Source organism: Schistocerca cancellata, chromosome 2 (genome assembly GCF_023864275.1).
Source record: "Schistocerca cancellata isolate TAMUIC-IGC-003103 chromosome 2, iqSchCanc2.1, whole genome shotgun sequence".
NCBI classification, from domain to species: domain Eukaryota; kingdom Metazoa; phylum Arthropoda; class Insecta; order Orthoptera; family Acrididae; genus Schistocerca; species Schistocerca cancellata.
The window spans coordinates 332,613,478-332,631,124 of NC_064627.1; the positions used below are offsets into that span (position 1 = coordinate 332,613,478).

Below are 17,647 nucleotides of genomic sequence, written 5' to 3' on the forward strand. Positions count from 1 at the left end.
GTATTGCAAGAATGATTATCAATGAAAGAACACAGCCTTTCCAATAGCCATCATGTTATTCTCACATGAAACTTCTTATGGTATCTTGTTGGCCCACCCCCATGTTGTCAAGGGTGTTTCAAGTACACTGCAGAAGTTTCACTGGGAAGCCCTTTCACATACTCCATACAGTCTCAATATTTCCCCTTATTATTTCCATATTTTTGGAGCCCCGAAGAAAGACATTCGTGGCCATCAAGTTGTTTTTGGACAAAGAGACGCAAAACTGGGTTCTGTAGGCAACTGCAATCTTTTTCCACAAAAGCCGTGACTGTCTTGAGTACAGTAGGATAAATGTATTAACAGTTACGGCAATTACTTTTGAAATAATAAACAGTTTACTTACTTTTTTTTCCATTTGTCTTGTTTTTATTTGAATGCCCTTTATATTTTTGAAATTGCATCTCTGTATAAGAAAGTGTATAAAGCAATAACATTAAACTTATATCTGATATCATTTTTGCCCTTAGTCTCACAAATTGTACAAAATATAATATGTATGTGGTTTCTTACCCATCTGACAACAAGTAACTTTGATACAAAAGTTACAGTTTGGGTGTTTCAACACTTAGTGGGCTATTTAAATATGCAGTTAACATATATAATTAACTTGTGTGTAATACATTAGACATTAAATTGTTGGTTATTGGTATATTCTGGATAGTGTAAATGATGATGAAAGACATAAATAGTGCAATAGCTGTAATGAAAAATGAGGAAGCAGTAGGTACAGATAAAATACCAGGAGAAATAATAAAATATTTGAAACAAGAAGGAGTGAAAGAAATATTCAGGTTACGTAACAAAATATGTGACAGTAGCGAATGGCCTGAGGACTCCCTTACAAGGTAATGATTGCTATACTGAAGAAACAGGCAACCATGAAATGCTGTGAGCACAGGCCAATTAGCCTCATTTCACATGGAGCCAATGTTACAGGAAATGGAGAATTCAGGAGAGGACTAATTTTGTCTTAGACATTACATGGGTACAAGAGATCCAATGAGTTACTTGTGAATTTTGGGAGAATGGTTTATTGAAAATGGAAGATACCTGTACGTATATTTTACAGATATGGAAAAGACAACTGATGGTGGGGCTTGTTGACGTTTGCATGTGACATGGTCTTTCTAGCAATAGATGAAAAAGAATGACAAGATTTAGTGGATACCATTGAAGTTAAAGCAAAGAGTTATGGAATGAAAATCAACACAAAGAAAACAAAAGTAATGACACAAGGAGGAAATAAAAGGGCAAAGGCAATGCTGAATAGAGAAACATTAGAACATCTGCACAATTATAAATACCTAGCGAGCAGTACAGAAAGCAGCTGTAAAAGCAGCACAAAAATTAAAACCATGATAAAAATGGCAAATAGAGGTATATTGTACAAAAAGGAAAATCTTCTTCAACAATTTGGGCAATGATTTTAGGACACAGCCAATAAAATGTTTTGTATGGATTGCCATCCGTATGGTGCTGAAACATAGATAATGAGGATGAAACATAGAGTGAGGCTGGAGGCCTTCGAGATGTGGACATGGCGAAAGAGGAAAAAAATAAGTTGGATGGATTAGAGTGAAAATGATGAGATATTAAGAGTAGGAGAGCAAAGACAATTACTGAATGTAATAAAAAGAAGGACAAGAAACTGGACTGGAAACATCGAAGAATAAAGAAGGGACTTATAAAAGCAGTCTTAGATGCATATCTCGAAGTGGAAGGGAATAGAGGGCAAGGGAGGAAGAGATTTCATATCCTGGCTGATAGTCTGGGCAGCAATACATGCAGCAACTTTAAGAAGGAAGCAATGGGTTGCAGGAAATGGAGACCTAACGACTGCTAGCACAGAAGAAAACTGATAACGATGGTGTACTCTCTAATATTTCAAAGGTATTTGACTGTGTAAATAATTCTTTTAAGTAAATTATAATATTATAGGCCACTGGTCTTTCCACAAAATAGTTAAAAGGGCACATTTCTCTAAAAGGAAACACAGGAAATCAATAGGAAGGAGTACTGTGTCATGCTAAGACTCAAGAGAACTAATTACATGTCAATATTCTTCCTTGTTTTATGTTAATAACCTAAATCACTAATACCACCAGAACCTAAGTTCAATATTTGCAGATTATATGAACATTATATTAAGCAGTAATTCAAGTGTTGCTTTAGAAATGGTATTAATGAAATCTTTATGGACATGTAAGGGTCATTCAAAAAGAAACAAGCCAGAGGCTGTAAAATGAAAACCACTGAAATGACTGTAATGACGTTGCCAACAGAAGATGAAGTGGTCCCTATAAAAGTGCTGAGGCCCCAGACTCAAAAGGTAAAATAAAGGCTTAAAAATAATGACAAAGGTATGTAACACATTTCTTGCCAGCAGCAGAGTGGGGGGAACAGAAATTCCTCAAAGAATAACATAAGTGTACGAAGAATGTTGCATGTGAGTTGCAAGATTCAAGACAGGGCACAAGCAATTCAAGAAAGGACGGGTGTCATTAGCTGATGCTGCACAATCTAGAAAGTCACACATTATCAATACCTTTGACCAGCTGGTGGATGCCCTCATTACTAAAGACAAGCAAGTTACAGTGGCAGCCATTGCACCAGAGATTGGACTGAGTGAATGACATGCATCGCTCTTGAAACATTAGTACCATTTTTCAATGAATTTCCATTCCCTGCCCTGCTTCTGCTTTAAGGAAATGCACCACACCCATTTGATCTTCTTTTGAAGCCTCAGTCCATTTTCAGCATTGTTCAGTGCACTGTAAGGTTGACGCGTGCACATACTCACCCTATTGTCACGTAGGTGTACCTCATTCACATCCCTCTAGTGGTGGGTTTGGGGCCTCAGTGCTTTTATAGGGACATCTTCCTTCATTGGCAGTGATGTTATGATTCCTTCTCCGGTTTTCGGTTTACAGCCTGCAGCTCATTCATTTTTGAATGCACCTTATAAATAAATATTTTCTATAAACTTCATTCTTATTAAACTTTTAAAATACTTACTGTATGCAGTTCAGAAACAGCAAGGTGCTTTCACACAGAATATGAGAACATCAATATTATAAACAGCATTGCTTTTTACTTGCCACATACACGAGACAATGAGTCACAGACAGGCACAACAAAGGGCCACTGTGGCCAGACTACTGACTCAAATGTTTCCAGCATTACTGAGTGCAGTGGACGGTCGGTCAGTGCGTGCACAGGCTTGCTCTGTTATCATATGAATGTACAGCCAGACATTGGTTTTGTGTGTGTGTGTGTGTGTGTGTGTGTGTGTGTGTGTGTGTGTGTGTGTGTGAGAGAGAGAGAGAGAGAGAGAGAGAGAGAGAGAGAGAGAGAGAGAGTTGTGAATGTGTGTTTTCTACTTTGGAAGGTGGCCTTTTGGCCAAAGCCTTAAATGTATAGCAGTCTTTTCCTTGTTCCTGTCTGTGACTCAATGTGTCCTCTATACAGTGAGTAGCACTCTATTCTTTTCAAATATGAGAACATGTTAGGAGAGGTTAGGTTATAAGCTGACAATATTGAAATTCTTGGGATTACCACTTGATAAAAAATTCAGTTGGGCATATCATGTAACTGTCAAATGTCTAAAGTGATGTAAAAAAAAAAGAGCAGCACAGTTTGATTTCATAACACCAAATGGTAGAATATTTAGGAGTTACTCATCAAGGGATGCTAATGCTTCCCCAAGTCCGAAAACATATAATGTGGATTATTTGTGGTGTGTTTCAAGAATACCCAGGGGAGGCCTGCTCACAGAATTGAGTATATAAATTATTGTACTTAGGTTATTAATTTCTTAATGTCATTTGTCAAATATAATATCTATCTTTCAGATTAGGAGCTCATTTCGCAGAATCAATGTTAAAAATAATAAAAATCTATACAAAAATTTAAAGCTACTTACTTTGGTTATAGAGAACCGTTTAAGAGAAGCCTAAGACTTCTCTTGTTGACCAACTTCTTTTAATCCATTGACAGATTTATTAGTAGAACCAACTAATGTGTTATACCATTAATAATGTTAAGAGGACATGAATGCTATGTGATATATATACTTCTGCACCTCTTTAGTGCATTAACACAATGAATTAGGTTCCACCCATTTCAGTATGTAGACACTGATGTGTTTGTGACCTTTCTATCAGTTTATGAATGAAAACCTGTTTAAGATTTTTGATTGTTCCACATTGTCAAGTGTAGTTTAATTTAGGATTCATGAAAAGAACATTAACCTATCAGTTCCTTGTAAATATGTATAAAGTATGTTTTAAAAATTAACCAATGGAAACTACAGGTTGGATTATCAACAATATTAGAAAAATGATAGATTGCTACTCACCATAAAGATGACACATTGAGTTGCAAACAGGCACAACGAAAAGACTGTTGCACATTTAGCTTTTGGCCAAAGCCTTTTACAGAAAAGAAAAAACACACATTTACACAAGCAAGCACAGCTCATGCACATTACCACTACCTCTGGCATCTCAGGCTGGAATGCGAAAGGACTTTTAACATTGCAGTCTGAGCTGCCAGAGATGGTGGTCATGTGTGCATGAAGCATGCTTGCTTCTGTCCATTTTCTTTTGTTAAAAAGGCTATAACAGTCTTTTTGTTGTGCCTGTCTGCAGCTGTGCATGTCATTTTTATGGTGAATAGCGGTCTTAAGTTTTTCTGATATTATATAGTATTTTTGTTTTTCTTCCAAGTTCAATATCTTAAACAGTCTCGTCACTATGGATCTGTGGAAGAATCAGTGTATTTAATCTAATGCAATCCAAGAAATGCTCAGTGCAAAGGCAACAATAATTAAATGTTTAATGAGACAAACTCTGCATTCCAGTGGCCTCATTCAATGTTGTTATTATGTAACATGTTTCTGTTGATGTGGAATATAATGATGTGTTAAAGTATTGTATAGTCACTTTTGACATAAAAGTTAAATAAGAACTGATATATCTGCATTTTTACCCCAAAGGTCACTGATAAGTAGTGAAATTGAACATTAACTTCAATGTGAGAAGCTTTTAATAGTTTCCACAAAGAAGCTCTGTCTCATAATCTGGCAGAAGACCCAAAGAGATCCATTAATTGTGCAATAACAATGGTGATGTTACTCTTGACAGTTCCACCAAAGCAGGGCTACTAAACATAGTTTTCCAAAACTCCTTCGCCAAAGAAATGAAGTAAATATCCCAGAATTAGAATCTAGAACAGTGTAGTGAAGCACCTTAAATCATTCAATAAAGGCAAAGCCTCTGGTCTAGATTGTATACCAGTCAGGTTCCTTTCAGAGTATGTTGATACATTGGGTCCATACTTAGCAATCATATACAACCTCTCACTAATCAATAGTTCCATACCTTAATGCTGGAGAGTTGCACAAGTCACACCAATACCAAAGAAAGCAACTAGGAGTAATCCGCTAATTACTATTACTAATGTCAATTTGTGGTAGGATTTTAGAGCATTTACCATGGTCGAACAATACAAATTACTTTGACGAAAGCTATTTATTGACCAGTAGTCGGCATGGGTTCAGAAAATATCATTCTTGTCAAACACAACTAGGTCTTTATTCTCATGAGGTAACGAGTGCTATCATCAGGGGATGTCAAACTGATTCCATATTTTTAGATTTTCAGAAGGCTTTTGATAATGTTCCTCACATGCAACTTGTAATCAAATTATGTGCCTTTGGAATACCGCCTCAGCTGTGCAGCTGGATTCACGAGTTCATGTCAGAAAGGCCATGGTTTATAGTAACTGACGGAAAGACATCACATGAAACAGAAGTAATATCTGCTGTCCCCCAGGAAAGTATTATAGACCCTCTGCTATTCCTAACCTACATAAATGACACAGAAGACAATCTTAGCAGTCTTCTTAGACTGTTTGCAGATGATGATGTCATTTACCATCTTGTAAAGTCATCTGATCACAACCAATTGCAAAATGAATCAGTCAAGATATCTGTACGGTGTGAAAAGTGCCAATTGACTCTACATAATGGAAAATGTGAAGTATACATGTATGAAGAATACATGAGTATTAAAAGAAATCTGCTAAATTTTGGTTACATGAGATATAACACAAATCTAAAGTATGTAAAGTCAACTAAATACTTACAACTACGAGTAACTTAATTTGGCACAGTCACATAGATAATGTTGTGGAGAAAGCAAACCAAAGACTGCAATTTACTGGCAGAACACATAGTAAGTACAACAGTTCTACTAAAGAGACTGCTTATACAATGCATTTCTAGAGTATTGCTGCATGGTGTGGGATCCAGATCAGAGATTACTGATGGACACACACACACACACACACACACACACACACACACACACTCACTCACTCACTCAAAGAGAAAAAGGGGTGGGGGCCAACATATTTTGCATCATCACAAAACGGGAGAAAAATGCCACGGACATGATTCTTGAATTGGGGTGGCAACCATTAAAACAAGGGCATTTTTTCATTGCAGCAGTATCTTCTTGTGAAATTTCAATCACCAACTTTCTGCTCCAATTGTGAAAATATGTTGTTGGCATGCACTGCATATGGAGAAATGATAATCATTTTAAAATAAGAGAAATCAGAACTTGCACAGCGTGATTAAAGTGCTCATTTTTCGAGAGTGGAATGGTAGAGAAATAGCTTAAAGGTGGTTTGATGAACCCTCTACCAGGCTCTTAATTGTGAATTGCAGAGTAATCATGTAAATGTGGATGTAGATGAAAGGTACCAGTATCATTATTCAATTCAGAGATAGTGCACAAAAAGAACAGCAATCAGTATGCCTTTGCATCAGTTTCTAAGCAACTAAGTCACTTTTATTTGACACTTTATGCATGAAATTCTTGAAACAATTTTCAATATCGCATGAAGATGTTTTACATAATTTTCCAATGCAGGTCAAAACACTGTATTGCAATAACATAAATTTATGAAACTACTGAAGGTCATCACTGTTAGGTTCCACAAAGTTTATAAAAGTACCTTATTTCCCAGTGGCACAAACAAAATGTAATTGAAGAGGATTTCATAAAGATGACAGCTTCACACAATAGTCTACAACCGTGAATAACATGCTTGCTCAGTCTTCATTTAAATGATATTGTGTCATTCCAGATGTTTAAGATCTCTTGCAGTGATACATAACACTCCAAGGGAGTAGTGTGAGTGATGTAGGGATACACATCATCTTACTGACAAATGATACTTGCAACTAAAAATTATAAAACAAGATGTCATCCAGGTAGAAGAGCAGGTATTGTACAGAGTTGTTATTTTTATTTGCATATATTCAGCTCTATTAAAGGACAATGCTTGTCCAACACGGGACGGCGATTGCAGCAACTTCGCAAGAGAAAATGCCTGTGGGACACAAGGAAAAAAGTTCAATAGGTCACTGGCCTGCCTTGGAGATGCGCAGAATTCCAAAGCATATGGAGGAAGAACTGATGTTCATTAAAAGAAAAGAAGACGTTAAAATATTCACTGTCATTCATTCTGATTCTTATTTTGGATATGGCATACTGAACCAAGAAGGTGTAAATGTAAAAGTGTTAATGTATATTTTGTGACGAGAGTACACATATTAGTGTTACTGAAATCTCACAAATTATTTGGTATCAATTTAGAAATGTGATGTAACAGTTCCTAACTGCAACGTGAGAACAGCTGGCTCAGAAGTCCACTAAGCATAAAAAGGTACAACAGTCATGAGTAAAAGGCAAAGAAGAGGTAGATTACATCAGCAATAATCCTTACTCTCAAATATCAAACACTGGTGATTTATAAATATCAGATTTATAATCAAACCACCAGTCTCAGAGGTCTGAATTATTTTTAACCAAGTGTCTACATCATATACTTCTAAGAAAAATAATGTACCCACTTTATGTTATGAAATATTAATTAATATTTAAAATTATATTTATTGTAATGTTAATTCAGAAAATTTCCATACATAGGCTACTGATGGTAGCCTCCTTTGACAGTTTTAGAGATATTAATTATTGTGAAACTAGAATGAGAACATAAAGAACAGATACTAAATGCACCACACACACATTTATGATCTATTCCAACACTTCACTTCATGGTCCTCATGATCACCATTTTCATTAAGCACATGTTCTGTGGCTTGAGGTTTAGATAAAGCTGTCGAAACACCTCCGATCATAAAATATTACTACTAAGTACATGATGTGGATCCTAAATTATGTTGGCAGCCCTACATAACAATTGAGCAGTGCAGAACAACAAAATTATGCTTTGTGCTTTGGGCCCATATGGAAATGAATATCCGAGAAATTCATGAGACAACTTTTCATACATGTTCATATACACAGTATGGTGCTACAGATATAGACATACCTGGATCACCATAAGATCAACAGATGTCAGGAGCACGCATACATGCTACAATCTCGAAATTGATGATGGTGTGCTTTAAGCCCTTAATATTAATTATTAATAACAATAACTATACAAGTTGTGGCTGTAATTTGAGTGACTCCAGTCCTCTCCACCAAACCAAACGAGTTGTCATGTGTAGGACTGTAGTACAGTTTATGTTACTAGCATGCTGAAGTAGGATCCCCAAAAGTGCTGAGACTGAAAAATCTTTTTGTAAGGCATCTATCTGTAAACACTATGCAGATTTACCAAACAGCTTGAAAGTCAATGGGTGATATCAAAATAAATTTACAATTTTAACTTAACACTGTAAATAATAACTACAATTGTATATATGACCATTGATAGCTTTCACTCTATACCAGTGTGAAACCTTTTTCTTCTTTCTTTTTCTTTTCAAATGTAGTGGACACTATCCAAACAACAGCACTCAACTTTATTTTCTTTTGACATGTTTAATATGTTATTATAAGCTGTCATAAAACAGATAAGATTCATCATCATAAATTCACTACATATGACAACATTTATAATGCTGAAACAGTGTATGATGGGCAGTAAGTTCACAGGCCAAATGAGTGATGATGATATGAACTACTACTTAGTGAAGCATAAGGTCTATTTTCTGAAAATCAACTTGCTAGCATCTATTTGACCCTAGTCCTACAGATGAAGTCATAAAGTATGTCAATAACACTATGATGTTTGAGTGACTATTCATTATTACTAATTGGAATAATAAATAGGAGCATGGATAAGCTGCTGTGAACAGCATAGTGAACGCATTATTGTAGCCAAGACAGACACGAAGCCCACACCTAACACAGTAGTACAAGCTTATATGCCACTAGCTCTGCACATGGTGAAGAGATTGAAGAAATGTACAATGTGATAAATGAAATTATTCAGATAGTTAAGGGAGACAAAAATTTAATAGTCATGGGGACTGGAGTTTGATAGTACGGAAAGGAAGAGAAGGAAAAGTAGCAGAAGAATATGGACTGAGGGTAAGGAATGAAATAGGGAAGCCGCCTGGTAGAATTTTGCGTAGAGCTTAACTTAATCATAGCTAACACTTGGTTTAAGACTCATGAAAGAAGGTTGCATATATGGAAGAGGCACTAGAAGGTTTCAGATAGATTATATAATGGTAAGACAGAGATTTAGAAACCATGTTTTAAATTGTAAGACACTTCCAAGGGCAGATGTGGACCAAAATTTTTTGGTTATGAATTGTAGATTAAAACTGAGGAAACTGCAAAAAGGTAGGAATTTAAGGAGATGAGACCTGGATAAACTGAAAGAACCAGAGGTTGTAGAGAGTTTCAGAGAGAGCATTAGGGAACAATTGACAAATACATAGGAAAGAAATACAGTAAAAGAAGAATGGGTAGCTTTGAGAGATGAATGTAGCAGAGGATCAAGTAGGTAAAGTGATGAGGGCTAGTAGAAATCCTTGGGCAACAGAAAGAATATTGAATTTAATTGATGAAAGGAGAAAATATAACAATGTAGTAAATGAAGCAGGCAAAAAGGAATAAAAACGTCTCAAAAATGAGATCGACAGGAAATGCAAAATGGCTAAGCAGGCACGGCAAGAAAACCAAGTAAGGATGTAGAGGCTTATCTCACTAGGGGTAAGATAGATACTGTCTACAGGAAAATTCAAGACATCTTTGGAGAAAAGAGAACCACATGTATGAATATCAAGAGTTTGGGTGGAAAATCAGTCCTAAGCAAAGAAGGGAAAGCAGACATGTGGGAGGAGTACACAGAGAGTCTATACAAGTGTGATGTACTTGAGGACAATATTATGTAAATGGAAGAGGACATAGATGAAGATAAAATGAGAGATATGATACTGCGTGAAGAATCTGACAGAGCACTGAAAGACCTAAGTCAAAAAAAGGCCCCAGGAGTAGACAACAGTCCACCAGAACTGCTTGGGAGGGCCATCCATGACAAAACTCTTCCATCCAGTGAACAAGATGTATGAGACAGGTGAAATACTCTCCAATTCCAAAGAAAGCAGGTGCTAACAAGTGTGAAAATTGCTGAACTATCAGTTTAATAAGTCACTGTTCCAAAATACTATTACAAAGTCTTTACTGGCGAACGGAAAAACTGGTAGAAGCTGACCTCGGGGAAGATCAGTTTGGATTCCGTAGAAATGTTGGAACACATAAGGCAGTACGAGGTGCATTCAAGTTCTAAGGCCTCCGATTTTTTTTCTCCGGACTGGAAAGAGATAGAAACATGCGCATTGTTTTAAAATGAGGCCGCGTTCATTGTCAATACGTCCCAGAGATGGCAGCACCGTACGGCAGATTTAATTTTATTGCCAGCGGTGAGAATGAGAACTCTTTTAAATACTTAAAATGGCGACGTTTTCCTTACTTGAACAGCGCGCAATCATTCGTTTTCTGAATTTGCGTGGTGTGAAACCAATTGAAATTCATCGACAGTTTAAGGAGACATGTGGTGATGGAGTTATGGATGTGTCGAAAGTGCGTTCGTGGGTGCGACAGTTTAATGAAGGCAGAACATCATGTGACAATAAACCAAAACAACCTCGGGCTCGCACAAGCTGGTCTGACGACATGATCGAGAAAGTGGAGAGAATTGTTTTGGGGGATTGCCAAATGACTGTTGAACAGATTGCCTCCAGAGTTGGCATTTCTGTGGGTTCTGTGCACACACTCCTGCATGACGACCTGAAAATGCGAAAAGTGTCATCCAGGTGGGTGCCACAAATGCTCACGGACGACCACATGGCTGCCCGTGTGGCATGTTGCCAAGCAATGTTGACGCGCAACGACAGCATGAATGGGACTTTCTTTTCGTCGGTTGTGACAGTGGATGAGACGTGGATGCCATTTTTCAATCCAGAAACAAAGTGCCAGTCAACTCAATGGAAGCACACAGATTCACCGCCACCAAAAAAATTCGGGTAACCGCCAGTGCTGAAAAAATGATGGTGTCCATGTTCTAGGACAGCGAGGGCGTAATCCTTACCCATTGCGTTCCAAAGGGCACTACGGTAACAGGCGCATCCTACAAAAATGTTTTGAAGAACAAATTCCTTCCTGCACTGCAACAAAAACGTCCAGGAAGGGCTGCGCATGTGCTGTTTCACCAAGACAACGCACCCGCACATCGAGCTAACGTTACGCAACAGTTTCTTCGTGATAACAACTTTGAAGTGATTCCTCATGCTCCCTACTCACCTGACCTGGCTCCTAGTGACTTTTGGCTTTTTCCAACAATGAAAGACACTCTCTGTGGCCACACATTCACCAGCCGTGCTGCTATTGCCTCAGTGATTTTCCAGTGGTCAAAACAGACTCCTAAAGAAGCCTCTGCCACTGCCATGGAATCATGGCGTCAGCGTTGTGAAAAATGTGTACGTCTGCAGGGCGATTACGTCGAGAAGTAACGCCAGTTTCATCGATTTCAGGTGAGTAGTTAATTACAAAAAAAATCAGAGGCCTTAGAACTTGAATGCACCTCGTACGGACCCTATGACTTATCTTAGAAGATAGCTTATGGAAAAGCAAATCTACATTTCTAGTATTTGTAGACTTACAGAAATCTTTTGACATTGTTGCCTGGAATACTCTTTCAAATTCTGAAGGTGGCAGTAGTAAAATACAGGTAGCGAAAGGCTATTAACAATTTCTACAGAAACCAGATGGCAGTTATAAGAGTCGAGGGGCATGAAAAGGAAGCAGTGGTTGCGAAAGGAGTAAGACAGGGTTGTAGCCTCTCTCTGATATTATTCATTCTGTATATTGAGTGAGCAGTAAAGGAAATAAAAGAAAAATTTGGAGTAGGAATTAAAATTCAGGGAGAAGAAATAAAAACTTTGAGGTACGCTGATGAGATTGTAATTCTGTCAGAGACAGCAAAGGACTTGGAAGAGCAGTTGAATGGAATGGACAGGGTCTTGAAAGGAGGATATAAGATGAACATCAACAAAAGCAAAATGAGGATAAAGGACTGGATTCAAATTAAATCAAATGATGCTGAGGGAATTAGATTTGGAAATGAGACACTTAAAGTAGTAGAGGAGTTTTGCTATTTGGGCAGCAAAATAATTGATGATGTTCGAAGTAGATATGATATAAAATGTAGACTGGCTATGGCAATGAAAGCATTTCTGAAGAATAGAAATTTCTTAACATCAAGAATAGATTTAAGTGTCAGGAAGTCTTTTCTGAAAGTATTTGTATGGTGTGTAGCCATATATGGAAGTGAAACATGGACAATAATAGTTCATATAAGAAGAGAATAGTAGCTTTCGGAATGTGGTGCTACAGAAGAATGCTGAAGATTAGATGAGAGATCATGCAACTAATGAGGAGGTACTGAACAGAATTAGAGAGAACAGGAATTCGTGGCACAACCCAACTAAAAGAAGGGATCGGTTGGTAGGACATGTTCTGAGGGATCACCAATTTAGTATTGGAAGGAAGTGTGGTGGGTAAAAATCATAGAGGGGGACCAAGAGATGAATACATTATGCAAATTCAGAAGGATGTAGGTTGCAGTAGTTACTCAGAGATGAAGAAGCTTGCAATGGATAGAGTAGCATGGAGAGCTGCATCAGACCAGTCTCTGGACTGAAAACCAAGATGACGACAACAACCACCACCACCACCACCACCAAAACAACAACAACAACAACAACAACAACAATTGGTTACTATACCATTAACATTATACTAACAACACTGTCACTAATAAATTTAATAGAAACAAATACCAAGTTGAGTCTTTTTTTTTTCTTCAGGGTTGGTACTGAGAAAGCATGTGGTTTTCAAATTAATAAACTACAACATAAAAAGCTATACAATAGTTTTATTGTTCCACATTATTTTTGTGCAGATGTGTTGCGTAACTTCTATTTAAGTTATTACAATTTAGGCACCAAAACTAACAATGTATTGGTGTCGCACACAATTTATTACCAGTGCTTTAGTCATTGCACATAGGAATAACATAACTGAGACGAAATAATCCATTACATATGCAGTGATGCATTGCTTGTGTCCCTTATGATTCATAAATGTAAGGTACTGGAAGAATTACTTATTTAATATGAAGAGATCAGTAATTGCAACACCATTCAAAATGCAAAGCAATGGAGCAATACAATACAAATTACTTACATGAAATTAAGTTCAGATTTTTTTAAACAAAAAATTTACAAAAGAAGCACTATGTACACAAAACATACAATAGTTGATATAGAGCTAGTCTACTATGTACAGATTATACAGAGATTTCGCTCAAGCCAGTACCATGATTACACAATCTTATTGTTCTCCTTGACCAGATTAAAATTTCTGTAATGATACAGTAACAGAACTTTTACAGTTACCAGCAAAATCAGTGTAACTGGTGTAACTTATTTTGCGAACAACAAATAAAAATGTAGTCGAATGGATGACTGCTGAAACAACAGAAATATATCGTTAGAAGAAAAATTTATCACAAGAATTTGTTCAAATACAAATGCTATTGTAATTAAATGGCATTAACAATACACTTGGCAGTTATAGAAGCTAGTAAGTAAACAACTGAACAATAAGACTTTCACAGTTTGTCATATATATTACAAATGTTAATTTAAATATGTACTTTTTTGTCGTAATAATGATTCAGACATAGTTTTCAGGAATACATTAACAGCAGCGATATACTTGGAAAAATGCATGACAACACAGTACTGTCTTATAAAATTGTTTATTTACAACTGGTTTAGGTCATAGTCCATCTTCATGGTGGAATAACTTTTACAATGGCAATATCACACCACATAAATGTCTTCAAGTATGAAGAACATGGCCAATCAAAAGTGTGGCAAATATTGAACATAGTTATTCAGAAGGAAAGCAGTGGCTCCATCAACAGGAAGCAAAATATTTTTGAGTTTCTGCTTGATGTTGATTGAGCCATTACTTTGCTACCAAATACCTATGTGAAACGTTTGTTACATTTTGACTTGATCATGTTATCCTTCATACTTGAAGGCCTGTATTTATATAATGTGATGTAGCTATTTTAAAAACTGTTTTCACTGGGAATATGGTGTATGACTGAAACCAGTTGTTAATAAACAATTTTATAAGTCAGTACTGTGTCGTCATGCATTTTTCCAAGTAAATAATGATTACTACAATTCCATGTTTAGTATAAGATAGTGTTTTATTTCTAAAATATTTGAACTATGTTATATAAAATTAGTAGGTTTTATCTCCTTTTCAGAGCATATGCCTCATGGAAGGCACTAAAAATTGGTGATTTCTTAATTACTCTTAGTACTGTTACTAAGGCTCTTTACTCTTGCACTGGTTGGTGTTGCTGACACTATGAAATACAGCAGCAAACTTGTTACCTTCAAACAATTAATCTCAAAACTATTTTGACAAGTAATGCAGAGAAAGATATAAATGAGCCCAAATCAGTTACAAATAACTGAGAATCATATATATTGAGAAAAAACAGTTACAAATTTATACCACTTGTTTGATACTGCATTTGTTTGCTTACAACCATTAGTCCCCTTATTGGTTGGTTTGTGGGACTGAAGGGACCAGACTACTAGGGCCATCAGTCCCTTTTTCCACGAACTATAAACACCCACAAAGAATAAGGACAAACAATGGAGATGACAAGAGACAACACAGGACAAGAAAGACACAGAGACCAGAAAAAAGGAATTAAAATCACACCGAGTGTGACAGAGGTTAGCCGACCATAGAAACAAAAGGAAAAGCCAAAAAGCCATCCAAATAGAAATGCACTAAAAACTCCACTCTAAAATCATAGGCCAAAGCCAGACTCAACACACACACACACACACACACACACACACACACACACACACACACACACACACACACACAAAGGGGGGCAGGGGGTGGGGGGACGCTTAGATCAAGCAATAAAAAACCCCTGCACAAATAAAACTCAAAACTAAATCTGCCATCGCAATGTCATCTGATAAAAGTGCAGGAAGCATATCAGGCAGCGCAAACGTCTGCCTGAGCGGAGTTAAAAGCGGGCAGTCCAACAAGATGTGGACCACCGTCAAAGCTGACCCGCAGTGACAAAGGTGGGTCCTCACGGCGCAATAAATAGCTGTGTTTTATCGAGGTGTGGCCAATGTGCAGCCAACAGAGGACAACAGAGTCCTTGTGAGAGACCCGCAAGGAGGAGCACCACGCATCGGTAGCCTCCTTGATGGCCCTAAGTTTGCTGGGTGAAGGAAGGGTGCGCCATTCTTCACCCCAGGTGCGAAGTACATTCTGCCGCAAAACTGACCTGAGGTCACTCTCCGAAAGGCCAATCTCCAAGGCTGGTGCACCGACAGCCTGTCTGGCCAGCGTGTCAACACGTTCATTTTCTGGGACACCAACATGACCCGGGGTCCACACAAAGACCACAGAGCAGCTGCAACGGACAAGATTATGGAGGGACTCCTGGATAGCCATCACCAGGTGACAGCGAGGGAAACACTGGTTGATAGCTCGTAAACCGCTCAGGGAGTCACTACAGATAACAAAGGTCTCACCTGAGCAGGAGCGGATATACTCTAGGGCGTGACAGATGGCGACCAGCTTGGCAGTGAAAAAACTGCAGCCAGCCAGCAATGAGTGTTGTTCATAATGATCCCCTAGAGTAAGAGCATAACCAACACAACCAGCAACCATTGAACCATCAGTATAGACAATGTCAGAGCCTTGAAATGCGGCAAGGATTGAAAGAAAGCAGCGGCAGAGGGCCTCAGGAGGGACTGAGTCCTTCAGGCCCTGTGCCAAATCGAGCCAAAGGCATGGGCGGGGCACACACACGATGGGGATATACGCAGAGGGGCCCAGAAAAGAGGTGGAAGAGGGAAAACCTCAAGCCCAGAGAGAAGAGCTCTGACGCGAACCGCAATTGTACATCCTGACTGGGGCCATCGTTCCGGAAGATGGATGACCGACTGAGGGAACAGGAGACGATAATTGGGATGCCCAGGCAAGCTACAAACGTGTGTAGCATAAGTGGCCAGTAATCGTTGGCGCCGGAACTGCAATGGGGGGACACCTGCCTCCACAAGTATGCTATTGACAGGGCTTGTCCGGAAAGCTCAAGTGGCGAGACAAATCCCGCTGTGAAGGATGGGGTCCAGCAACTGCCATGCGGAAGGGGATGCCGAACCATAAGCCAGGCTCCCATAATCTAGATGGGACTGGCCTGGTACAGCCGTAGAAGGGTAGACCGATCGGCACCCCAGATGGTGTGACGCAAGCAAAAGAGAGAGTTAAGATGTCGCCAGCATGTCTGTTTAAGCTGCCGAATATGAGGGAGCCAAGTCAACCAAGTATCAAAAACCAATCCCAAAAACCGATGCGTCTCCACCACAGTAAGAGGTTCGCTGTCAAGATAAAGCTGTGGCTCAGGGTGAACAGTGCATTGCCGGCAGAAAAGCATAATGCTTGTCTTGGCAGCTGAAAACTGGAAGCCATGCGCTACAGCCCCAGACAGCGCCTTGTGGATAGCATCCTGCAGTTGCCGTTCAGCAGCTGCAATGACAGTGGAGCTAAAGTAAAGGCAGAAGTTGTCAGCATACAAGGAAGCTGAGAGAGACATTTCCACCACAGCAGCGAGCCCATTCCACCGCAGCAATCCCATTAATTGCAATTACAAAGAGGCGGACACTTAAGACAGATCGTTGGGGTACCCCATTCTCCTGAACTCGGGAGGAACTATGGGAGGCCGCAAATTGCACATGGCAGGAACGAAGTGACAGAAAATTTTGTATGAAAATCGGGAGCAGACCCCGAAGACCCCAAGCGTAGAGAGGATGTGATGTTGCCATGTCGTATCGTATGCCTTCCGCATGTCAGACTCCAGGCACACCAGATTATCAGCGGCAGAGCGGCCCTTACGGAACCCACCCTGAGACGGAGCCAGAAGGCTCTGAGACTCAAGTAGCCAACTCAACCTCCAGCTCACCACGCATTCAAGCAACTTGCAAAGAATGTTGGTGAGGTTGATGGGGCGGTAGCTGACCACTCCAGTGGGTTCTTGCCAGGTTTCAACACGGGGATTACGATGCTTTCCCACCATTGCGACAGGAACTCACCCTCAACCCAGATGCGGC

The 17,647-nt window shown here is 38.8% G+C and overlaps 2 protein-coding genes across 3 annotated transcripts in view; both read right to left on the bottom strand.

Annotated features, from left to right (window-relative positions):
- Positions 1-3,107, bottom strand: part of LOC126161714 (peroxidase-like) — a gene marked incomplete at its 5' end in the record, with an annotated part of 240,793 nt that extends 237,686 nt beyond the window's left edge. Inside the window, one exon of the mRNA XM_049917747.1 lies at positions 3,058-3,107. Coding sequence (XP_049773704.1) covers positions 3,058-3,107 — 50 coding nt within the window. The remainder of the gene's footprint in view (positions 1-3,057) is intronic.
- A 10,223-nt stretch (positions 3,108-13,330) lies between these two features.
- Positions 13,331-17,647, bottom strand: part of LOC126161713 (general vesicular transport factor p115) — a 219,572-nt gene continuing 215,255 nt past the window's right edge. Inside the window, exon 18 of one of the 2 annotated variants that reach the window (XM_049917745.1) lies at positions 13,331-13,942. The gene's annotated coding sequence lies outside the window, so the exon portion shown is untranslated. Of the gene's footprint in view, positions 13,946-17,647 lie in introns of both variants that reach the window. The other variant, XM_049917744.1, reaches the window with a different exon arrangement.